Below are 25,613 nucleotides of genomic sequence, written 5' to 3' on the forward strand. Positions count from 1 at the left end.
TTTCCAGATCGGACTGCCAGTCATGGTCCGTCAATTTTTTCGGGCAGTGACTGCGTTGTTAAGGTGACGTGGCCACCCGTGAAATGAGGAGGTACTAGTCGAGGCTTTGGACTCACCGGTCCAAGTGCAAAGTGGTACTTGAGTCTTACGAAGTCCATTGCTGTGTTCAATAATACCATTAGACTGGGGATGGTATGGAATGTGGAAAATGCATCAAATTCCTTGGGCTTCAGACAACCTGTGTATATTTTTATTTTTGCAAGTCGGATGGGGGTGGTGCACACTGAATGGGTGAGGGCAGCATATCAGGGGGTGGCATGGCACCCCGTTGCCATTGGATATTGTACTCTGTCAAGCTCCCTGTAAGCCCCGTTCCCACCACGATCCAGGCCTGACATCACAAAATCACAGAATCGCAGAATCACTAAGGTTGGAAAAGACCTGTAAGACCATCAAGTCCAACCATCAACCCAAGACCACCATGCCCACTAAACCATGTCCCACAGTGCCTCATCCACACGTTCCTTGAACGTCTCCAGGGATGGTGACTCCACCATCTCCCTGGGCAGCCTGTTCCAGTGCTTCACCACTCTCAGTAAAGCAATTTTTCCTAATATCCAGCCTAAACCTCCCCTGGCGCAACTTGAGGCCATTTCCTCTTGTCCTGTCGCTAGTCACTTGGGAGAAGAGACCAACACCCACCTCACCACAACCCCCTTTCAGGTCACTGGAGAGAGCTATAAGGTCTCCCCTCAGCCTCCTCTTCTCCAGACTGAACAACTCCAGTTCCCTCAGCCACTCCTCATCAGGCTTGTGCTCCAGATCCCTCACCAGCTTCGCCGCCCTTCTCTGGACACGCTCCAGCACCTCAATGTCCTTCTTGTAGTGAGGGGCCCAAAACTGAACACAGCATTCGAGGTGCGGCCTCACCAGCGCTGAGTACAGGGGCACGATCACCTCTCTACTCCTGCTGGCCACACTATTTCTGATACAGGCCAGGATGCCGTTGGCCTTCTTGGCCACCTGGGCACACTGCCAGCTCATATTCAGCTGTGCCGGCTCATATTCACATGCTATGTACATTGTCATCTCCTGAATTGTACTGGAGTGTGCCATTCCCTGGGTAAGGGGAGCAGGCTCCCTCATTATTTTGAGGACAGGCAACGGGGTCTGAATTTCAAAGGTTGTGTCTGATGCCATGGGTTCAGTATCTAATAGGGCTGTGTAAGTAGCCAGTAGTGATTTTTCCAAGAGTATATACCGTGACCGGGAACCTTGCCACCCCTTTGATCCAAACCCTGCGGGAGTTATTTGGGCATTAGTGGACCACAGTCTCCATTGGCTCAGCACTTGCCCTGCCACCGAAAGGTCCCAACACACTCTCGATCTCTCTCGCCAGAGTCCATCACCGAAATTCAAAATGTCCAGCGACTGCTCCAACACAGAAGGTGCCAGCTCTGCAAGCGGTTTCTGGCCTTCACCTTCCCTTGGCAGACCAGTCTGTCACCTAAATTGAAAATGTTTATAATGTTCCCAACATTCTCTCGCACTCTCTCCAGACCCCATCAACTAAATTCAAAAAGTCCAGCGACTGTCCTGTCACGGATGGTGCCAGGACTGAAAAGCTGTTGCTGGCCCTCACCTTCCCCTGGCAGCCCTTTCACAGCCCCACCAACATTCGGGCTCTGTGCTTGCTTACCCTTTAATTGTCCCAAAACTCTCTCCACTCTCACCAGAGTCCGTCAGCTGAATTGAAAACGTCCAGGCACTGCTCCCACATGGCAGGTGCCAGGAATGAAAGCTGTTGCTCGCCCTCACCTTCCCTTGGCAGTCCTTTCACAGGCCCACCAACACTGGGGCTCTGCCCTTACCTTCGCTCTTCAGGGTTCCAACATTCTCTCCCAAACATGTTTGAGCCCAGCTCTGTAATGAAAAACGTCAGGCGAATGTTTACATATGGAAGGTGCCAGCACTGAAAGTGTTCTGGGCATCTCCATCCCTTGGCAGCCCTTTCACAGCCCAACAACGCTGGGGCTCTGCTCTTACCTAGCCACTTCACGTTCCCAACATTCTCTCACTATAGCGAAGGCGGATTCCAAAACAGGAAATGACGAGCGACTCCTCCCACGTGAAGGTGTCAGGAATAAAAGCTGTTGCTGATGCTTGCCTTTCTTTGGCAGCCCTTTCAGAGCCCTAGCAACCCTGGGCCTCTGCAATTGCCTAGTCACTTCATGTTCGCAACGCTCTCTTGTCTCTTTCACTCTGGCAAGAACTGATCACCAAAATTAAGAATGTCCAGTGACTGCTCCCACACGGATGGTGCCAGCACAGAAAGCTGTTGCTGGCCCTCACCTTCCCTGGGTAGGCCTTTCACAGCCAACCAACACTGCGGTTCAGCGCTTGCTTTGCCTCCTAACAGTCACAAGGTGCTCTCTCTCTCTCTCTCTCAATCTTATAAGAGCCCAGCCCTGAAACTGAAAATGTCCAGCAACTGCTCCCACGTAGAAGGTGCCAGCACTGAAAGCTGTTGCTGGCCCTCACCTTCCTCTGGTAACCTCTTAAATGAACCACCAACTCTTGGGCTCTGTGCTTGCCTGGACTCTTAAAGGTCCCAATATCCTCTCGCTCTCCTGCTCACTCTCTCCAGAGCCCATCACTGAAATTGCAAAAGTCCAGCCATTGCTCCTACTCTAAAGGTGCCAGCACTGAAAGCTGTTGCTGGCCCTCACCTTTGTTGCGTTTAAGGGAATGTACTTTCAAAATTTGTCTGTCAGAGTCCCAGGACTTTCACTGAGCAGTTCCACAAATATTGAGATCAGTTATTTTATTGAGAGCGACAGAAACAGATTCAAAATTGCCGTTGATAAATTCACTAACTACAATAGTGCTCCTAGTTAAGGTTAATATTGCTAGAAAACTTGATAGTGATACAACAACCCGGGGATAACTTTCACCCAGAGGGTGAGAGGCGTAGCGTGTACCGAGAGGCGTCCCTGCCTGGGGTGGAGGAAGAGAATGCAGTCCGTCGACTGGTCCGTCAGGTATCGAGGTTCTTCTCTCCCACTTGAACAATCATTTTCTCTGTCTTTTGTCCCCAAAACTTCGAGGTTCCCCCCCCACTCCGCATATGTGACGTGTAGCATGATGTGGGTGGAGAGACGAGTGCTATAGTCATATATATTTTTAGCATGACCTCTATAATCTTCACTAGCATATGCAGGGGGGTGAGTTGTAACGTGCATTTCACCGGTAATGAGGCAAAAGTCAGTTATCGGACACGAAGCCTTTTGAAGAAACAAAGAACCATTCATGTTTTTGTTATCTTGCTATCTTTGCTGACCACAAGCAGGGCTGTCCTGGCTCCACAGGGCCCCCTCCTTATCTGCACCCTCTGTTAGCCAGGGTGCAACAACACACAAGGCTAAACAACAATTACTATGATCCATGCAGTTTTCTACAGCCCAGCTGCAGGTCACTTGAGCGTGTTTACAATCCTCCTCGCCAATCTTCCATTATTTTCCCATGCTGCCCATGCTAACTTTTAGCAAATTGAGCTCAGGAAACCAGCTGGCATGGAGCTCTAGATGTTTTCTCTCAAAGCCATTTTTGTGACTGTGGTGTAAGCATGCCAAAAGGCCCACATCTTCATATCGTATTCTGCTGCTTGCAAAAATAGCCCTGTAGTTCTGTGTGTGCTACTGTCATGCAGAAAGCTAACCACGTAAATACCTGTTTGCAGGACTGCACAGTAGCTGCAGAACCTCATTTCATTTCTAGCCAGCGTTCTCCTGAAAATGAGCTGAGCGTTACCTGGGACAGCTCTTGAGCACAGGACTGGGAGGAAACAGAAGGGATATGAAATGAATTAAAGGTATTATTAAAGACAAATGCAGGGAATTAAACTAGTTTAGCCCTGTCCCTTTGCACAGCAGAACCAAGGCCTGGTTTGGAGCATCCATATGGCTATACCTTGTGAGTGGAAGCAATGGGGTGCTGTTCCTCTTGAAGGAGGTGCAGGAGGACCCCTATCAGCACCTAGCTGAGCTATATGGTTGTTGAAGCATGGACTCCGTTCTCCTCTGGAGTTCAGTGCAACGGGTCGCGTGGGTGAAGCCTTTGTATGATTTCCTCCAAGTTAGGTTTTATGTCAGCTTCAATAATAACCCATAAAGAAGTCAATGAAAGGATTTCTCCTGCCAACGTCCTCTAAGACTGCTGGAGAAGAAAAAAGAAGCTCTTCCCTTCAACACCCACCCTCCACTCCCAACTCCCCACTCCCCCCCCCAAAAAAAAAAAGAAAATTCTCATTCACTCTTCACCCTTAATCCTTCCTTCTTCAAAGCTGTACGGCAGCCATGTTACGATGAAGTGATAAAGAGCTTACTTTGGAGCTAGAGGAGGAAAAAACCATAGAGGACTCTCAAGTCTCATTCCAAGGATTGAGAAACCTTAAAACATGGAGAGGGAACATCCTTGCTGCGCCCTGAGTTTGTCAGCCACCTTCTGCTCTTTCTTAGTCAAACACGCCAATATGCTATACTCCTGTAACTAAACTGTTGCATATTTTCTGAGGTTTATGTCTTGAATAACTATTGTTTCTTTTTATTTTTACCTTCCCAGCTTTTTTCTGATCTTTACTTTCTGGAGCTCTTTGATGCATTCAATACGAGAGAGAAAGCAAATGTAAAAGGGGGCTGTCTACTGTATTGACCAATCAAGTTCATTTCCAGTGACCTGACATGCCTTGTAATAGACAACACATCTAACTCAAAACATAACAAATCAGGTTTCTTTCTATTGTATGTTGTTTTATTGTTTGAAATCATGTCTGAGTATTTTTATTACATGTAAAAACCAAAGTGACTTGTATTACTAAGATTAAAGGCATTCTAAACTCAGTCAAACTAGAATTAAACGGCACTGTCAAAGTACTATCTAATACAGCAAATCCCCAGATGAGAATTAACAAATAGTGTTGGACTACAACTAAACCATTCCATTAATCCATAATCAACGCTTATGGATTCCCAAATAAGAAATCTGGAGAGAAAGCTGCCCTTTTAATTATACATGGTCTCAGTCAGCGCAGTAAGCTTATCTGAACATCTCGCTGTTAGCCCAGCTGAGCTACTTGAAAGTCACAGTTGCAGTCCTTGGTGCTTCTACTTAATTGGGCTGTTACGGGGCAGATGTTTTCGTGTGATTTCTCTTGCTCTCTTTACAAAAAATAAGTTTTACAGCAGAGCGCTGCTCTGGAAAGGCTGGCAGCTCTAGCTAAACACTAAGAAAAGCTAATTGATGCTGTGTGCTTTTTTCCAACATGAAGAGCATGCACAAGTTCAAAAATGTTTTGCAAGAGAGAATATGAAGATGAATTAAGAACAGAAATGCATTAAGGTTGGCTGCTCCTCCTTCACTTTTTTCACAGCAGGTTCCATTGGAGGGGATTTGTCACCATCGGTGTTCACCTTCTCCTGGGAGGCTTTTGCTGGTTTTCTTAGATTGTCTGTCTTAGGAGGAACAGCCACCTCTACTTTCCGCTTTGTCTTGTCAGTTTTTGCTTCTGGCCTATCCTTCTCTTTTTTCTCCTTTTCAGGTGCTGCTTTGAAAGCCATAGAATCTGCTTCCATAGGCTCACCTCGCACAGGGGTGGCATCATCTCTGCTTGGGAGCATGAACAGAGAGTCCATTTTCACGTCTTCTGCTGTAAGTGGCTCTCTTGGTTTTCTCATTCCTTCTAACCACTCAGCATTGGGAAATCCTCCATTCTCATCCCCTTTTCTTCTCTTCCGGTGCTTTTTGTCTTTATTTCCTTTGTCACCTCCCAGTCGATGTTCCACCTCCTTCTCTTTTGATTTTGTAGGATCTTTGATGCCATGCCTCTCTCTTCCAGAAGTTTTTCCAGGGGAATTTCCAGCTGTATTACACTTTTGGTGGCTCTGCCCACCAGGATAATCCTGCCTCCGTCCCTGAGCATATGGTGAATTCTCTCGTCTGGTCCCAGGTGGACCAAACCTGTCTGGAGAAAAGTAGCCTCTTCTTGCATACGGCGGCGATCGTGAGTAGGAGCGAGAAGGGGACCGACTAAATGACCGAGAGTAGGAGCGAGAGCGGGAAGAACCGGATCTTGACTTGGAGTAGGTATACAAACTTGTAGAGGAAGATGAAGCACTACAGGGAGACTTGGGCCTTAAAAACACCACAACACACACAGACAAAAAAGATAAGTTAATTCAAAACAGTCACTCTCCCCATTTTTTTTCCTCCCAAATTTGGTTTGTTTTCTTTTTTCCTCTCCACATGCTTACGTCAAAGGTTCTTTCAGCTGCTGGCATAACGCTACTGCAAATTGCAGAACTTGCAAAAGTTTCTGCTTACAAGACAGAGCAGCTGCTGCTTTGTTAGTGTAAAACCATACAGGAAGGGTAAGTCTATTTCCACTCACTTCTATCACATGATCCATCTCCCACAGCTATTGATTGATTTACGGTGGTGTAGCCGGGCCTCTACTGGCACGTGAACGCGCACATTTTTCACTACTCCGCAGCTACATGCAGTGCAAATCATTTTTGTTGCAGTAAGATGCAAAAAGAGCAAGTCTTAATGGCTACAGTGCACTATCACTATCACTTCCATCTCCCATGTGCCGAGTGCCCACCGCTCCTCTGCGGTGATATACTCCTTGATATACTTAATACTTCCCACTTCTGATCTTCAAAGTACTGCACAGATATGAACTAATCTTCTCTCAAACTTCTTTTAACTTCTTCCACATACGCTTCCTCTGTTGTTGGCTCATGATGATGTGTTTGGCCTGTTCTTGTCCCTGACTTGTTCTTTGCTTGCTTACGGAATGTGAGATTTCAGACAGTCTGTGGGATAGATCCTGGTTTTTGTTTTATCTTTCAGATTTTATAAACACAATACACCCTGACCAGCTATCTATAACAAATATATACCAAAAGGAAGGACTAACTTGACACTGCAATAATAGATACCACAGACTCCTCTCTCTCCAACTGAGAGAAAGCAGCTTGGCTATTTGAGATGACTAAATAGAAGAAATTCAAAATTGCCATAAAATGACAGCGTTGACTCTTCCAGTACTTTGCTCAATCAGTATCAACTAAGTTGTTAAAAAAAAGAATGTTGGAGGTTGACTTCTATTGGGAAATCAAGTTCTTCATCCCTGTTCAGCTAGTAATCAAAAGGCTGGCTTTCCACCTGACCCTTTAGTTGTATTTGATTTTCATATGTAATTATGGTTTCCTCAAAAAGCGTTGATTTTTCAGAGTCCTCTTTTTGGTCACGTACTGGAGTTCTATTTTCAATAATCTTACCGCAAGCACAGATCCCCTTTGTTAAAGCCAATTCAAATGAAGCCATTTAAAAATGAATTACCACTTGTACTCTCCACAACGACCTGTGCATACGTTTTGCATTATAAACCAGCTGTTGTGTAAGCTATGTTTTACGGCCTCATTTAACAGGTTACAAGTCGTAATATATTGAATTTCTGTGGAATACTTACAGTTCCCAGCCCGGTCTGCCACCTGCTGAGCGAATTGTACTGGCACTCATTGGGCGACCTTTTGGAGTGGGGAGAGGGAAAAGAAAAAAAATCCCACTCAGTTTCTCTGAAGATCATCTTTTTAAAGAAATTCTACAGTTATAGTTACTTACCGGTGGTGGGTATTGATTGTCCTTGGGGGCCCAGAAGGCTTGGTAATGCTGGTTGTCTTGGTACAGGAACCTGATAGCCCTTGTGAATCAATGCAAACAGTCGGAAAATAAGCTCTACTAAAATACAAGAATCACTGCATATCTTGAAATAAAACTCACGTTCTCTTCCAACAAACTGCTGGCTGACAGAGAGGAAGATTTAGAAAGTTCAGCGGCACTCACCAGAGCAGAAGGAGGTGTAACAGTCAGGAGCGGTGGTGGAGGTGGTGGCGGCTGCTGTGGCTCCTGAATCTGCTGACGGAGCCTCTTTGTGTAGCCAGTTCCATTTTTGAAGTTGTTCACAGCCTAGAGGCAGAAAAACATTGACAAAAAGCTAATAGGAAACTTCAGTAGAGGGACGAACAAAGGCCTGCACAGAGTAAAATTGCTTGTGTCTTCCTGTAAATGCTATCAAGCCTAAAAGAAATGGACGTACAGATATATGAACACATCACATTAAACCCTGATACTAATGATTGGTAACTCGGAGTATCTGTATTTAAAGTACTTCAGTGTTAGCTCCAAACTTGAAAGTGAGGCAATCATGTTAAACAAAAGTGGGACCTGAACTTGCCAGATTGTCTCTTCCCTTTCAGCTTTTAAGCTCTTTTTCTTCCCTTTCAGCTTTTTACAAGTAGCCTTTTCTTACAAACAGTTTCTGTGAAAGGCATCGTGTTACCTTGCGTAGGAACAGGTTGGCAATTAAAGTGTCAGGAGAAACATCGGTTTGATAACACGCTGGGCAGGTATGCTCCTCAGAGTCCAGTAATGCTGTTCTAATACCTGTGAATCATTAGAATCATCAGAATAGTTTTAGCCAAACTAAGGCAATTTGGGGGGTTCTAGCCAAGTATAAAAACACGTATATGATTAATGGGTGAATATGGTCTTGAATTGAGAGCATGAAGCTCTCCATGTTCAGTAATGTAAAGAACTTCTAGTATGCAGCAAATCACTCCAGAGTTTTGAAATTTCACTGTTGTAACATTTGAAGTCGTAGAGTAGGCTGTGTCTTGATGTTTCGACTAGTCTTTGTTCCGCTACCTAGTACAATGAGAAGTCACCAACCTCAAGGTTCCTGAATAAAACACATCTCAAAAAAGCATTAGTAGGTTTGAGTTCTGAAGGTCTTAAGCAACTGTCCCGTGGAGAAGAATGTGGATTAAATGCCTAACTAAATGCCCTTTGTGGCAGACCACAGTGAGTCACCAGAGTTGGCTATCTAATTTTGTATGAGAGAAAGGGCTGTCGACAAACTAAATGCATTCGATATCTAATACTGTAACCACCTGCACAATTACGCACTCTTCTCATACTCGTCCTTCCGCATGTAAAGAGGATTTACCTGGATATGTAAAAAGGGAAAAAAGGTTTCTGCCTTTTTTTGCCCTTTATGCAAGAGGAGTCCTTTCCTATTCAGGGAATACTCAAGTGTTAAGTAGAACTGGCAACAAAGTAATGGCGTTATCTCCTACTTCTACTTTCAGAAGATCAGACGTGATGTTTTGAAATAACAAACATGGGAGTAACACTTACATTCGTCACAAAAACTGTTTCCACAGCAGGGAATAACAGCTGCATCAGTTATTAGCTCTTTACAAACGGGACATGACAACTCATCTGGAATGGGATCATCGGAGGAGGAGGAGGAGGGCTCCTCTGGTGAAAAGGGAGGCTTTTCCTTCTTTCCTCTAGCATAAGCTTCCCTAGAGGGCAGGTGGGGAAGGAAAAAGAAACCAGTCAGAGATGGGTAAAGGAAAACTCTTCCAAGCTTTTATCAAAGGGCAGATAATAGATGGAACTCTGCTCACTCCACATTTGGCTTCTAAAAAGTCGGCATTTAGTTTAAACTACTTTCCTATAGCCACAATACTGGAAGAGGGAGGGGGAACACTTTTCCTTCTGCAGAACTCTCCCATTCATTGGGATCAACTAAGAGATGAGCTCAGACTAGAAAAATCATTTTTTGACAGCTAGAAATCAGGTGAAGTGAATCCCACCACTCCTTTGCCAGAGGCTAAATGTAAATGGCAGGCTCAGGATGAAGTTAGTCTCCGAATAATTACGTTTTATAAATGGAAGAAGTCTACGGTGCAGCTTCTACAAAAGGAGATCCACGACAGAAAAGCAGAAGTGCGACCAAGTGCATTTTCAAACAGCCACTCTTGTCAGCACACAGTAGTATTTTCTTAGTTTAGAGGAACAGGAAAACCTCAGTCTGTTTCACACATGGCATTTGACAAGAGTCAGAGGGGGAGGAAATCTCAGTCCAGCAGCTCTGTGTTAAATTTTGCAAGAAGCCTTTGAAACATAAAAGAGAAGCAAAACGAGCTTTCCAAGAGAACGACTCCACTGTGAACACGACTGAAATGTTTTGCAGAAATACAGATTCTTAGCACACCACAAGTTGAACCAACTTCCAGGGGCACGAACAGTAGGACCACCCTATGTGAGTACTAGAAAGTATCACCGATTTTAAGGTTAAGACACAATGACAATGCTTCCTCCCCTGTAACTACAGAGGCTGGCCAACTTGGTTGCATTGCCACTCAGGCATTTACGCATGGTTTTGCTCGTTCACTTTTTGGTCAGTCCAACTAATGCCATACTTACGCATTAATAGTTGGTATTGCGTATTTTCCAGTGCTTGTCAGCATAGCACCCTTTGTGTTGGGATCTTGCACCTCCATCATGAAACTCCTTGGAATTCCTGTGCTCTTTTTAAGTCTGGGAGCAGACTCAAAATTTTTGTTCTGTTAAGAAAAGCCATGCAGACATATCTCATCTGATGACCCGCACTTAAAATGACATTTCAGTGATTATTTTACGCAGCAAAGCCTTTCATCCTCTCCTTTTGCCTAGCGTAAGGGTTGCTCAGCTGAAATACTGATTTTCCTAAAGGAGTATCGTCAGCATGTTCCAAAGGCTGGAGCAGTGTTTTGAACTCAGTCGACATTCTTTGGCTTAACTTCAGGTTCCTTCAGGGTGAAATATCCCTCAGCTCAACCAGAGACTCATGCAATTAACACACGCAAATATTCAATAGATGGGGTCAACAGAAACATCTTGGTTTTATACAAAATACAGAAAATGGTGAACTGTCATTAAAACCACAGTTAAAACCACAAAAATTCCCAGTAATATTGAAATACATAAAAATATGCATGAAAGTTCACAGAGAAAGATCTATGGACATATTTAATGTCTATGACCTAGAAAAAAGAAAATTTCACATTTGTAATTCCAGGTCTCCCTTGAATTTTGAAGGGCTTTGCAACATTGCCATATAAAGTGCATTTCACCCCAAGAGAAACAACTCTTCATATACGTGTTCATGTATTTGTTACCTAACTGCCAAGGTAAAAAAAAAAAAAAAACTAAGACCAGAAGTCCCCCACAATCTTACCCCATTTGTCGGGCAGTCCTTTATATAGTGGCCAGGGTTTCCACAACGAAAGCAAGTATATGACGGTGGAGGTGGACCCAAGGGTTTCTTCATGTAACTAAACGGTTTTGGGGAGAAAAAGAAGAAGATATGCATGTGTCTCTTGTGTTAAAACAAACATCTCTACCATTTTCCCATCAGCTTCAAAGAACAGATTTGACATTATCAGCACTTACCTGGTTGGTTCATATCCACAGCAAGACTGCATCATCATAGCTTTTATTTTGTCTTCTTCGGAAGCATTGGCTTCAGCCAGATTGGTGGTCTGTTTAAGAGGTAATTATTGGATGCACACATTAGAACCACATTTAAGCCCACACAGCCAAAGACAGCACCACTCACCCAGTCCTGTAAAGAGCAGCACAACGCTCGCTGAGGTCGCATGAAAACAGCTGCTTAGGCTCTGTTTGGACCTTACCTAAAGACCTGTCTAATCGATCCCGTTTTCTTCCAAGTGGACTGAAGCTATGTGTAGAAAAAATTAGACTATCCACTGCCTTTAAACTGATTTTTAAGCTCCAGACTATTTGAAGGAGAAGATGTCCACTGTACATTTAATTGAGAAAGATGTACGCAAATATCACTAGTTACATTTTGCAGCATTAAAAGGACACACAACTGAAGAGCCGGAGAGGTTGTTTCTCCTTGCTGAAAGCCAGCTTCAGACACAGAAGCCTTAGAAGGAATCAAACTTTTTATAACCCCTCAGCAAGACAAAAGATTCTTCTCTAACTTCTCTATGTTAAATGATTAAACTACAGTAAGCAGAACCTGCAGTTTTTTCCAGCTGACTGTGTCCTTTTAACGTACAAATTGTAATCCAAACCTTATGCAGAACTAGATCTTCCAATTATTGATGGCAGTTGATTGTTTTTAAGTAGTATTTGTTCAAATGTTTTTATCACACACTAGTCCAGGTACAAGCAGGCTCTAAGGGAGTGACTGTAAATGATGTGGACTTTCAAGCACCTATCATTCCGACCAACCACTCATGTTTTTCTTCTTCTATGCATGCATTCACAAAAGCAACCAACTACTTTCAACATTTTATTAAATGGGTGTTTCATACAGACAGTAACATTGTCCAGATCGACATCTCTGAGAGCGCTTCCGTTAACGTTTACAGAAAACTTTACAGATACTTGACTAGTTTGTGTGAACCCAAACGGTTTACAAAACACATCCAAACCCCACAAAACGTTCCCAGGAATAGAGCAAAAGTCAAAGATGGCATTTAATACATAGTAAGAGTCAAAAAGAAAACTTTTTACAACACATTGCCTCCATGCTAAGCCAGTCTGCACAAAAGAGGTTAGAGGAAGTAACAGTCTGGAGCTGCTTTATGCTATGTCCCTGCATTTTTCTGATATACTTAAATTTCCTCGGAAGCTTACATGTGTACACCACTTGGACAGTTTTCCACATTTTAGAGTAAAACTTCACAGGAGTTTACGGAAACAAGGACACGTTTAGGGACAGCACTAATGGAGACCAATTTCTTTTGCTGGCTACCTTCCCAAGGAATTTTCTTGTTTGTGTTTGGTTTGTTGGTTTTTTTTGCCAAATGGACCCAACTTAATTTCTGCAGTGAGAGATGGAAGAAGGTAGCAGTGGGAAGAGCTTTCTCCTTCTCGGAAATGAACTCCAGCCTTTCTTTTCAGAACAAAGAACTAGCTCCTCTGCATTAGGCCCTGCCTTCTCTCATCTTTGTAACTTTAAAGACTAGTCATTTCATTGGCTAGCACTGTGCCTTTTCACAAAGTGCAACCACTAGTGCTTTCCCAGAGAAAGTTACACATTGTTGAGCAAAAAATGCAGGCAGTTCCATGGCAAAACATGGCATTACAACAGTTTCAGAAGGTCACATCTGCTAATATGCCACACGTACCCCTTGGTCTAGTCCTATAAACAGTTAGGTATATTTACACAATTGACACAGCCTGCGTTCAAACAAAGTCTATTGTGTTGTCCACTCTCTAGCTACTCTGATTTATGAAATCGTGCAGCATTCAAAGAATGGATCTATAACTATAATGACTAGAAATTGAAAAATAGCTATGCAATTGTCCACGTTCCAGAAACGCCTCTAATTTGGCTGCTGCAAACCCCCTGAAATGTCCGTAACTTAGAGCCAACTAAATTCTTCTGTGAAAATTGTGTGAGTTTCCAGTGCAAAATTAACGAAAGGTATGAAAAATGGTAAACAGCTTCTGAAGTGCTGCTTCTTTGTGTCTTGAAGACGAGTAATACTGCAACATTACGTTGAGGCTGCTAAGGTACTCCCCTTCTATCTTCCCAAACTGGCGACTACTCTTCACAGGATAGTATCAAAATACACACACACTTTAAAGTTAAAAGAAATACTTTAAATTCTTAAAAACTACATTCAAGCTTTGCTCACATTACAACAGTTATCCAGCTACAGATCACAGTATAAGATTTAAAAAGACGAAGCAAACCCTTTTTTTTTTAAAGTATTTGACAAGACTCTCGAGATACCTTAATAAGCTGGGCCAGAGGAATCGGTGCGGAAGAGTCATCAATCTGTTCAGAAAAAATTAAACACACGTTCAAGTTCTACAATCAAAACATAGCAATAGTTAACCTCTACTGTAGCCTGAAAGTCTGCACTATATCCTCTGAGTGTCACGGAAAGAGGCATTTCCAACCTAGTGTAATTTGTATTTGTTCCAAACAAAGTCCAAACCTATGACAGCTTAAGAGTGCCTATGTGGTTAATGAGGAGAAACAACAATAACCAAACCTGCTGGAGATCAACTTACTGCTCCAGAGTATCTCAGAGAGGGACCCTTGTCTAATGTTTACAACTGCTTAGAAGTCAAAGGGCTAAGGAAGCTGCCAATTCTCAGCAAAAAAAAGGATTTGAAAAAAAATTTAAGTTTATTTGAGAAGGAAGCATCACTACAGGAAACTTATTTTCAGGGTAGTTTGGAAATTAATCAGTGCACGTCTCCTCACTTACAAATGCACATGGTTATGCTTTTTATGAACGCAGTCTAGTTGCCGGTGAAAATGAAGCACAGGCATATCAGCCCTGAAACACGAACTCTGCCCCTCCTGTCAGTAAGTTTAGAAACGCCAAACTCACCATACCCCACAAAACCCCAATAAAAATGCCAACCCAAAACATCAGCCATAGCAGTAACCCACCACTTTGTCTAGAAAAAAAAGAAACTGCTCAAAGTATTGAAATAAAGGTGTTTACCACGACAGAGTAGCCTATAAAAACTGATTTCTTGTATTTTATTAGACCACAGGCCATACTCTCCAAATTGGTTATGGAACTGTGAGAATTTAATATTATTCTCCTTGCTACCAGTCCAAAAGCAATTTCTAAGGATGATGAAAACATGGACTCAGAGCACAATCCTGTCATTTTTTTCTCCATTGCAGCCACACTCCTCCCTCCCTGCTGCCTACTGGAACAGCTTGCAGGAATGAAGTCCTCAGGCCACGGGGTAGTAATGGACTGCAGTGTCTAGTGAGAACTAATACCGAAGGGCAGTTTTGCCACAAGTGAAAAGGGTAACTCTTCTCTTGTTCCTTTTCCAGCATATTGAATTACATTCTGCCACCAACAGCACTTCAGCTTACACTAGTAAAACATTATCAGAAAGACACCGGAATCACTGCTTACGATGTCTGAAGTGGTTCAAAAACATGGAAAAAATTTCACCATGTAAACTGAACAGCTCCGCATGCCACTCTTCTTTACTTGTGGGAAAACAGGCCTATGTTCTCTCCTGGCAGGCACAACCACTGTCACGTGGTGCTTTTTCAGCAGCAAACAAGAAATGAGGAAAGCTCTCGACTGGAGTCTAGCATTAAACAGTCTAATATTGACCAGTAACTGAAACAGAGCAGTTAATAAACTATTAATTAGTTCTTCTGGTTTTTAGGAAGCGGTTATTATATGGCCTGCAGGCAACAGTCTCATTTCTTAACGGAGGTGATAGCACTCCTTTCTACTAAACAGCTATCAAAAGCAGCAAATAGATAATTAATGTACTATTTAGTACGTTTGCCCAACGGCCACCTTCCAATCAGCCGACATTCTTGTGTCTTTTTTTTTTCCCTTTAAATGTCTACTGGAGTATTTCCTGCCAGTCCCTCCAGTCAGTCAAGTAGAAACAACATCTCCATGAAACGTGTATACAGCCCTAAGGTAATACTGCAGAAGAACTGGGGGGGAAAAAACCCCACACACCAAAAACTAAACCCAAAACCCCAGACTCGACAGTCAATGTATTAACTCCCATTTCAAACAGAAGACTAAACAGAAACTAACACAAAGCAAGTGGGAAAGGGGACAGAACAGAGGACGAAAAGGCTAATTTCACTGCTGGGGTGCTACATTTAAATTACAGTGGTTTCCTAAAACCCGACAGCTTGGCTAAACTACAAATTCAGCCAGGAAGGATCCCAGTTGTGCTCAACAGCGCTAAAACGATGGGCACGACTCTCTGCATTTCTGCAGCCTCTAAGGACAAATTCCAACTAGAGATCCTTGCAGCTACTGACATAGTAATGCTAAACCAAAAAGGATCCCCTTTCTTGCCTTGGCTGTAGTAACAGTAGGCCAGCAGCACAAATTTGGAAGTGTACAACAACAACAGCTAACATAACAGCAAGACAATGAAGGAAGAGTTAAAGTATCAGCTTTTGTGCAGCCTTTTTAAAAATATCTTAACTAAACTTCATTTTGCTGCCTTACTGTTCAACAATAATTGGCAAGCTTTCCAGTGGTTTATTCCCACCACAGTAAGATCCAGGTTCTGCTTTGAAATACCTACAGAAATACGTGTATTAAAAAACCAACCAAACAAAACAAACCCCCCACCCTTCAGACCAAGACCTGAGCTAGCTTTAAGAATAAAGCTCATTGTGCCTCCAAGCCTAGAAGCACCTGAGACTGCCGTGCTTTGACAGTGAGAGAGAGAGAGAGGACTTGTAAAGAGAGATGCAAGGCTTCCACCCTCCCTGTGGCTACCCACAACCCATGTCAGGTACAGTCAGAGCAAACAAGAAGGGAATGTTTTTGCCTGGTCTTTCATTTACTTTAATTAGTTCTAACAAACACTAAGTCTTCCCTCCCACTCCAGGAGTCTTCCTTTTTCTGTGTTTTTTTGGTTTGGGTTTTTTTTTTTTTTGAGACATCTATGTTAGCTTATGGTAAGATGCTACTTAGAAAGGTAACACAGACATGCCAGGGAGCACACGAGGCTAATGTTTATAACAATAACAATAACAACAACAACAACAACAACAGCAATAATAATAATAATGTTTGAACATGAGAGTTGTGTTTATACACATGCTAGTAAGCAAAGAGGAAAACAACTGTTTTCAGGAAATAAAACCCCATCAGAATTAGACCAAATACTCTAAACGTGGTTTACATAAATGCATTACTTTAACTGCTAGGGTCACTGGGCCAGTTAAACTAACTCAAAATCACAATGAGAGGCATTCATGTCCAAAAAGGAATTTGAACCAATCAGTGATAGAATTATGGATGTCAGATTTAGACGTAGTGGTTTTAGACCTACCTACAAAAAGTTTTCAATTTTAAGTTGATTGCCTACCATTCCACGAGCATCAGAGGCTGTATTCTTCACACAACACAGACCCAGAGTTCATGAATTTCTAGATTAAGTTACCCTAACACCTTATCCAATGATCCAGGGTTAGTGTAATGCCTCACACCGTTCCAGTGAAGAAAAAGCAGAATGTGAAAATGGCAAAAAATACACTCCAAACACCTTTTATTGCAAGAAACAAAAAGCACACAACAACCTATACCAACATCCAGATTACTAGCTGTCGACAGACAGCTGTAGAACATGGCACCATGTTCAACTGTGCAAACCTTGAGCCTACACGATCTAAAAATTATCATACGTTACCTGCACAGTACACAGTCATTCAGGAAATATTCTGGCATATTCAATGTGAAACACAATGCATTACTAGGCACAAATAGCAAGATTCACATTAGAACTGTGCAAACGATGGCATGACTCAGTTATTACTATGCTGAATCCAATACATGGTATTCACAACATATACTATGGTTTACTGGAAAATATATTAAGTTAATGTTTGGAAAATTAATACAAGGCTACATTGTTGAGAATTAAGTGCAGTGTGGAGAAAAATGTCTGAGATGGTGTTTTTACATACTGCTTTTGGTGTTCCACTCACTGGCTCAGTTCGACTTCTAGAAGAAGAAATCAAGGAGATGAGAACTTAAAGCACTTGTACCCAACATCAAGCAGTGAAAACACATTATAAAACCTGAACATCAAAACATTATGTTCTGATAGGCTAGTGAATGGGGAAATTTCTTCCTATACATAAACTCGTCTCTCTCTTTTGATCACATTCAATGCATTAAACACCACCCCCCCACCCCCCAAATCCCACGTCTACTTTGTCTGAAATCACTCGAAGACTTAGAGATCGAGAACACAACAGTGCAAGAGGAAGTCTTCAGACATTTTGTCTCTGCTGCGTTAAGTTTTGTGTTCTTAAATGCTCAACCCTCAAGATAATGAAGGTAACTTTAGCCAATCCCTATATCCCGCCCTAGTCTTACAAATAGCTACCAGAGAGAGTACTTTAGTTTCTAAGAAAGAACAGGGGTAGTCGAGACCCTTTGAAGCGCTAGTTTACTTAAGAGAAAAAAATCAGTCATCTGACAAAGAAATAACAACAGTGTCAGCAGCACAGTCTTCAGAACAGTGTTTCTTTGTGGCAGCCCAAGCACTGTGTTCAGATATCTACCGTACTTAGCCATGAAAGTGCCAAAATACTACATGGGTTACATATGCTACATTGACTAAAAATAGTAGTAGAAATGTCACCTGAAAGCAGTTCCTAGGGTTTTGTGTGCTTTAGGAGCCCTGTGACAAAAAAAAAAAAAAGGTCTTAATTGCCAGAATTTGCTTTAAGAAAATCTTGAAAATGCTACAATATCTTAGGAAATACTTATTACATTTGAAACCTTGCTGAGCTTCCACATACTCCTTGATCTGTATCTGCATGCTGCTCATCAGGAATCAGACATGCAACCACTGATATCGTTAACAAACCATTCACACATCATCCAAAGTGTCCCATGGGCAATTCAAAGGCTGCTGTGGAACTGATGTCCAAATAGAAAGGCTCATGCTTCCTGCCACTGCTAGACCACCACCGGGCTCGCAGTTAGAGCCATGTACCTCCTGAAGATGAGCGAGTTCGAGGAGATACTTTAGATTGCCACACAAGGGTTTCTTCATCCACTGACCCTGAAGAACATACTCCAAGGCGAGTAACGCATTTTGAAGGCCTCTCCACCATTACAGCACACATTCATCATTCCCAAACGTTAACCACTCTACCAGTCGTTTCTGCAATGTTTCCAGCTGAAGGAATAGAAAGTTAATCTGCCTGGTTAATTTTCAACGTTAGAACAGCAGTGCCATTCCTTCCTTACCCCCACATCCAGCTACTTATTTGATCTTTGAGGCTAGCAGCACCTATCCTCTCGTTTTAGGGCAGCGTTACAATAGCAGGAGAGGGTGACATCCAACCAGTAAGGGAGGATGCACTGACAAGACAGCACTAAGCATCCGTATTTCGATTAACCCCCCCCAAACAAGGCCACGTTTATAAGCACAACGCTGTGGCGTCCCGAATTACTAGGCAGTGCCTGAAAGCACTGCAGCAGCTACTGCAGTAATATGCCCAAAGTTTACATGCAGAGCCACATAAAATCAGGGGTTTTTGCTTGCAAATGCTTCATGGGCACCAGCACGCTGCTGCAGTGTTTCTTCAAGACACACTGTAACTCATCAGTCTACTTGATTTATGAGAACCAACGTTAGAAAGACATGGCAAAACCACAAGCTAATAATAGCTACTGATTGTGGTGGAGAGGCGTACCTTTAAGGCGGCTGGAAAACATGGCCATTCAAACAATGCTAATGTAGCTGATACAGAACGGGACTGTATGAATACATACATGACATGCATTTGAAGAGCTGTAATTTTAATCAGTACACCCGATTCTCTGTCCTCCGTAAATCTTAGGAACACAGAATTAAAACCTGGAGCACAGATACCAGCTTAGGGTAAAAACAGACAAAGAAAGACAACCAGTAACATTTAGGAACGTGCGGAACTGCTTACTGAGTTTCAAGTTTGGAAAGGATTAACTGTTCCTTCATCGTGCTCGCACAAAAGGCAATACACTTTAGGATATTGTTGTTCTTCTCTTGCCTGAAACAGGCACTGTCTTTAGGAAACGAATAGGAATCACTTGTGAATGGAAATTCTTGTTTGCCTGGCTGGCCAGCTGGCAACCGTTGGTCTTTCCTCTATAGCTAGTATGCAGAACCCCCAGATTTGGGGCGTAAGAATACCTGCCATATCCCGCCCCCCTCCCCCAAATGCAAGAAATAGTTAAACACTCAGAATCAGACTCTTCTGAGACGGGAACAAATTACAAGTTTACACTACAGTGCGTATCTCTCTTTACTATAAAAGCAATAAAAGCAAACACATATAATAAGGAATCTCTCCACCTAGAGGGAACAGGATCTACAACTTGGATCTCAGAACAGTCAACCCCAGGAACAAACCCCACAGAATCATCTTACAAGTTACCATTGTTGGAGTTCGAACCCCGTGCCCCAGCAGGCCAAAAAATGTAAGTCTACTTTGGGACAGATGCGCTAAAATCTACCCCCTGACAACAAAACTTAACAGCAGCTTTAACAAGAAAGATACAAGCGGAATGCCTCTGTAAACTAGTATCTGTAAAAAAAGTCAACACACTGAAACCCCTAACAAAGAATACAATGCTTTATGGATACTTACAGAACAAAGGTTTTGCTGGTAGCTTTAACACCTCCCACAGGGATTCTTCTAACAATTACCGATGAGTTCTTAGGAATCAGGGCATGATCATCTGTGTATTCTGAAAACAACATAAAGACAGACATAAACCAACATAAATTCAGGTTTGAGAATCAAACACAAGCAGCAAAATCTCCCTCATTTTTTAAAATAGTTTGAATGCCAACAGCAAAATGGTCTCAAAGGTCACTAAAGGAGAGTCTGCTAATGCACGAGGTTCTTTCCTCATCTAGCTTAGGTTGCTTTGGCTTCCGTTAGGCTACAAAACCAATAGACCTCTGGAGAAAAACAAACCACAGCAAAGTCTCACCTGCATAAACCAGATTCTAAAGCCTGCCTAGCTTGCCCTGCAGCAAACCAGGCACTTAGCTAAAGCACGAAAACTCTGCGCCGTCGCTTTCATAGCTCTTAACTGAAAATGCTTCACCTGTGCTGCTAGTGCTCCAGACTGACAGAACACAGAAGAGAGCCTGCCATGGCTGCCTATTTCTTGGGGCTTAATCCATCAACAACCACACTTCTCAGCTGCTCAGTGCTTTGCATTTCAATGGAAACAGCACTGACGCCCAGACAAACAATGGTAGATCACGCCAGCTGCAGTTCTGGAAGCCGAAAGCAGCTGTTTCTACCTGCTGAACGGAGTCATACGGAGTATTCCTTCTGGTCCAGACCACAAATCACCAGATTAAGACCAGTCCAGAGTCTCATGTTTGTTTTGTTTGGGTTTTAATTTTGCCTGATAAGCAGAATAGCACATTCTCCAAGTGTTTGGAGTCAGAATGTTACAGGGCAGGCAAGAGTACTCAAGAAACCTCAGTTCTGGAGTTTGCAGTTCTTCCACTATATTGTGAGAACATCTATTGTAAAAGACAGGTCAAGAAATCCAGATCAAATTAAAAGGAGGCAAGTTTAAATGCATCATTCTCGAGTACAGGCTTTTTGAAGGGAATTCTGCCTTTATAGAACTTGCCTCTGCAGTAAGCATGGAAGAGGACACCCCCCCACACCCCCCCGCACCTTTTAAAATAGGTCCCAACCATCCATTTTGCCTCCCCAGCATCTTAAAGAGAGTCCATCACATCAGTTTTTTCCATTGGTATTTAAAATCCTGTTTCCTTTTAGCTTATATTAGCATTGCTTCTATTACTAGATTGCCATGATGAAAAGTAACAATTACTGAACTGTAAAAGCTTAGAGTGCTCGGCAAAATCTGAACAAGTAGGCCACCTTCACTCAAGGTTCACTTTGTTCTTTCCACGATCATTTCAGCCTTTAGTCAGGACTCCTGCACAGGCAATGTTATAAAAAAAACCCCAATACTTTATGTCCACGTGCAAGAATGCCAAACATCCCATTTAGGCAGAATATCCGGGTCTAGTGTTTCCCTTTATCTTCTGAAGGTGAGTTTAAGCATCTACATCTGCTTAACAAAAACTGAAATTCACGGTCACGCAGAGAAACCAGAAATTGGGCATACATATACATGGCACTGAAATGTATTCTCTAGCTTTGCTCTGAAAACCACTGGGGGATTTTTGCCTTTTCACATGGAAAACACCCTTAGGAAAGCTTCAATAAGCATCAGTGTCACTCATATACGCAGTGTTAAGATTTTATACTCATTTTACAACGGCCAAAGGGCAACACAACCTGCCTAGAGGAGGATCTTGTCACTGTCAAACAAGAGGGATGCTCTTTAAAGCAGGGAAGAGACTCCTGCTTTAACTTCACCTTTAGGCAACACCACATTTAACAGAACCTAGTGAGGCAGATACTTTTCCTTCAGTGGATTCGGATTACGTATGAAAACAAAGCAACAGACTTTGTAAAACTGGTATTATGGATATAGAGTAACACTTTGGGGGGGAACATACTTACGAGCATAAGTTTTTGTTCTAAAACTTTATAACAGAATGCTATATGACTTGATAACAGTTTCTGCTATAACAGAATCCACATGTTTGGCCTATTTCGAAACATTTCTCCTTCTGGTGATAATAATTGGTCTCCATCACAGTTTATTACCATCCACCATTCTGGTTTTAAGGCTCTGTTTGACACAGACCCAGCTATTACAGGAGTGACGTCAGCCAGTTGGCCATTCAGCCCGCTAGCATTTGTGAAGCTGAAAGGACATCAGCATCTGAAGACAAAATTCAGAGACCCTCTGCAGCAAAGCCCTTCAAGCCAATTAAACACTGTTCAAAAGCTCTTGACAATTGTATTCAATGCTACTAGAGAAATTCAAGACTTCTGAAACATATCACTACCTACGCATGTCATGCAATCCAATGGCATCCCTAAGACCCCTAACATTGTGCTGTGAAGTCTCTTCGCAACCATTCTCCTGAAAATAGTTTTAATGTCTGTAGATACACAGGAGCTTTCGATCCGACCACTCTAAAGGGTAGGGCTGAAGTTACGGTCCCCACAGCATACATATTATCCTGTTTAAGCTTTAATACATCACACAGGAAGAGGAAAAAAACACCTGTACACATTTTAAAGAAAAGATGGTTGTAAGAGTGTCACAGAACCAGAGGAAAAAGACAAGAAATTTCATGTTTAAGGAATGAAAACACTTGACAAGTCTTTTTGTTTCCGAAAAGTCACAACCCAAGGTATTTAATCCCATTCAAACTCACCAAGATGGCAGACTACCAAACTGAAATGTCATACTAAGTAATACAAAACCATTATCACCTCCAAGAATCAAGCACCATTTACTAGATTTAAAAGAATATATGCCTTCTCTAAGAACATTTCTTATGTATATTGACCATAAATGTTCTGCCATAAAACTTCAGTACTGCCCTGATGTGGTTAACACGTAGTAGCAGGAGAAAAAGACACGGGTAGAAAGGGATGATGAAAATGATGCTCAGTAGCATCTGAATGGCAATGTCTTTGGTGTAGAAAAGAAGGTATATTAACAAGAAATTCCAAAGCATAATTTAGATACAGAGAACACTCATGGGCAAGTGTCCTCAAGGCTTTAAAGGCTCTGTATAGCTTATAACTCACACATTCACTCTTGATCCAAAACGTGGCAGGGAGCAGTTTCTGTAACAGCCACAAAACCAGTTTTCCAATGTAGTGGAGTAAAACAAGTCGAAGACAAAATTAAGTCACCAAACCCACTTTTTGTCTTCCAATTAGCCATCTGTTCCATTTCTATCACTTTCAGCTTCCTCCACCAGATTTCAAAGAAATCTGGCAAGTTTGTTATTACAAGTTATCCTCCCACATTTCCTTATCATTCTACCTAGAAGAATTCCAGGAAACCAAAACGTTTGTAAGCACTACATGTCGCACATCAAGCACACATTCTTCGCCACCTAGCTCCGCCTCTAAAACACAGATCTGAAGGTTGTTGTCAGAACAGCAACTACGAAAGAACAGCAACTATGAAAGAACAGCTCTGTGAGGCCCCCAACACAAGTCACAGCTACCGATCGTGGCCGAATCGCATTATGGCTTCCCGGCCCACTTAAACCCCGGTGCCGCTTGCCCTCCTGGTCCCCCTGCACGCCGGCGGGATGGGTCCCAGGCTGAGACACGCTACGTGGGGACAAGCCACAAAGTGTGGGTCCCGCAGGCCACGGCTGCCGTGGGGCCATCTGCGACGATGCCAGCCGCACGGTCCCCAAGGCCCCACGCCCGCTGCCTCCACGCACCTTCTTTGGTCTGGGCGTTGGTGATCTGCAGGTCGCAGTTGGCCGCCTTCAGCTTTTCACGGCCCATGATCCGGCGCTTGAGGTCGCACAGGGAGATGTGGAGGCCGCCAAAGGTGACTGTGTCATAGCTCAACTTGGAGAAGAACTTGTAGTGGACACAAGACATGGTCAGGGCCAGGCGGTGCCCGCTCCGCGACGGCGTCTACCACGGCAGATGGCGTTGCGACCTCTGCGCCCGTTAGGGCCCACGGCGGCTCGGGGAAGGGCCCACCGAGGGGGTCGGAGCAAGCAACACAGGCTGAGCTTGAGCTCCTCCTCGCAGCCCAGGCAGACAACAGGGAGAGGACCCTGCAGCCCCCGGCTTGTCCTCCGCTCCCTCCCTCGCACACAGCGCTTCCAGGCCTGACCGCTCGCTATGGCGACGCCGGAGCCCCTGCCTCAACATTCCGCAGAGGGGTTTCCCGGCCGACAACTGCACGGGGCGTGGCTAGCACATCACTGCGCATGCACAATGGCACACCGCGCCCACCCACACCCCCCTCCTCATGCGACCCAGCGCATTATGACTAAAGGCCCACCTAACGTGACCGAGGCGGCCCCGCCATCTTCTTCCTAACGCCAAGCACCGCGAGGGGAGAGCTATCACCGGTCGGGGTCACCGCCTGTCAGCCCCGGGCCTGTCACTGCCCCAGCCCGCTGGTGTCCCTGCTGTCCCCCGGCCTGTCACCGCCTGGTGTCCTGTAACCCCCCAGGCCTGTCACCGCCTGGTCTCCCTCCTGTCACCCCCCAGGCTGTCACCACCTGCTGTCCCCTCCTCTCAGCAGCCAGCCAGGGCAAGACAGCCTGGGGGAGATGCAGCGGGCTTTGCCCTGTGGCGCTCGGCTGCCCACGCCGCAGGGCCAGCGAAGGGAGGGGACATCTCTGGGTGTTTGAGCGGATCTTGGTGCATTTAGGGCAAGTTCAGTCAAAGAAGCCAGTGACCATTTAAGTTTGCTGCCATAAACCAATGTACTTCCCAACCGTGGCCCAACCACAGTTGCTTGAACGCTGGAGACGAGGACTAAAGAGTAAGGAACAAACCATTAGCGTTAGGAGGTGCCCCAGGACAATACTTCTTGCTTTCTCAATCATCACAGCTGCTGCTGCCACAGCCCTAGCGGTGGAATATGGAGTATACGTATTCTTTCCATCATTCGGCCATAGCCACAGTCCAAACTACAGCAGCAGAGGCAAATAAGCCCGACTGTTGCATATGCACTAAAAGCCCATGCTTTGCCAGAAATCAACTCTCCTAGGCATCAGTCCCACTGAATTCTCAGTGGTACAAGGATGGGCATCTACGTTACGAATTTTCCCTGAAGAAAGGAAGCATACCGCCCTTCTGCCAAGAAGGGTTTGTCGCTGGATCTGTTCCATAGATCTGTTCCTATGCCTAAAGGCTATTGGTATTCCCCCACAGATTCTTCCAAAACCTTACTATATACCACATCCAGTGAGTGTGGAAGGGAGATGCTGCAGAAGCCCTTACAGAAATCCTATTGCAATAAGCCATCACGCTGTAGAGTTCTTCCTGGAGGGAGTTTATCAGGCCCTGCAGACTCCGAGACAATGTGGATATTCGCAGACAGAGTAACTTGGTATTTGGCAGGAAGCCATAATGTTAAAAGTTTGGTTGTCGCTACAGGCCGATAGGCTCAGAGTCATCTACCCTGCGTCTGAACCTTACAGCATTACCTATCAACCAAATCCGGCACAGGCTAACCCTTTAACAGGAAATAATTTACATGATTCAGATTTATTTGAAGATTCTACTACCCTATTTGCACAACGACCAGGGCAATATT

General features: G+C 43.7%; 2 protein-coding genes across 2 annotated transcripts; both read right to left on the minus strand.

Annotated features, from left to right (window-relative positions):
• Positions 1 to 5,375: 5,375 nt before the first annotated feature.
• LOC132320027 (E3 ubiquitin-protein ligase RBBP6-like) lies at positions 5,376 to 10,415 on the minus strand. Its single transcript, XM_059832126.1, has 7 exons — positions 10,336 to 10,415; positions 9,259 to 9,428; positions 8,402 to 8,505; positions 7,906 to 8,028; positions 7,684 to 7,762; positions 7,532 to 7,589; positions 5,376 to 6,189 (listed from the first exon to the last, which is right to left on the minus strand). The coding sequence occupies exons 1-7, from the start codon at positions 10,413 to 10,415 to the stop codon at positions 5,376 to 5,378; spliced, it is 1,428 nt and encodes a 475-aa protein (XP_059688109.1).
• Positions 10,416 to 10,927: 512 nt separating this feature from the next.
• On the minus strand, positions 10,928 to 23,935 carry LOC132320028 (E3 ubiquitin-protein ligase RBBP6-like). Its single transcript, XM_059832127.1, has 6 exons — positions 23,770 to 23,935; positions 20,054 to 20,153; positions 17,372 to 17,408; positions 13,667 to 13,711; positions 11,344 to 11,432; positions 10,928 to 10,934 (listed from the first exon to the last, which is right to left on the minus strand). The coding sequence occupies exons 1-6, from the start codon at positions 23,933 to 23,935 to the stop codon at positions 10,928 to 10,930; spliced, it is 444 nt and encodes a 147-aa protein (XP_059688110.1).
• Between the last annotated feature and the right edge of the window lie 1,678 nt (positions 23,936 to 25,613).

This window comes from Gavia stellata, chromosome 33 (genome assembly GCF_030936135.1).
Source record: "Gavia stellata isolate bGavSte3 chromosome 33, bGavSte3.hap2, whole genome shotgun sequence".
NCBI classification, from domain to species: Eukaryota; Metazoa; Chordata; class Aves; order Gaviiformes; family Gaviidae; genus Gavia; species Gavia stellata.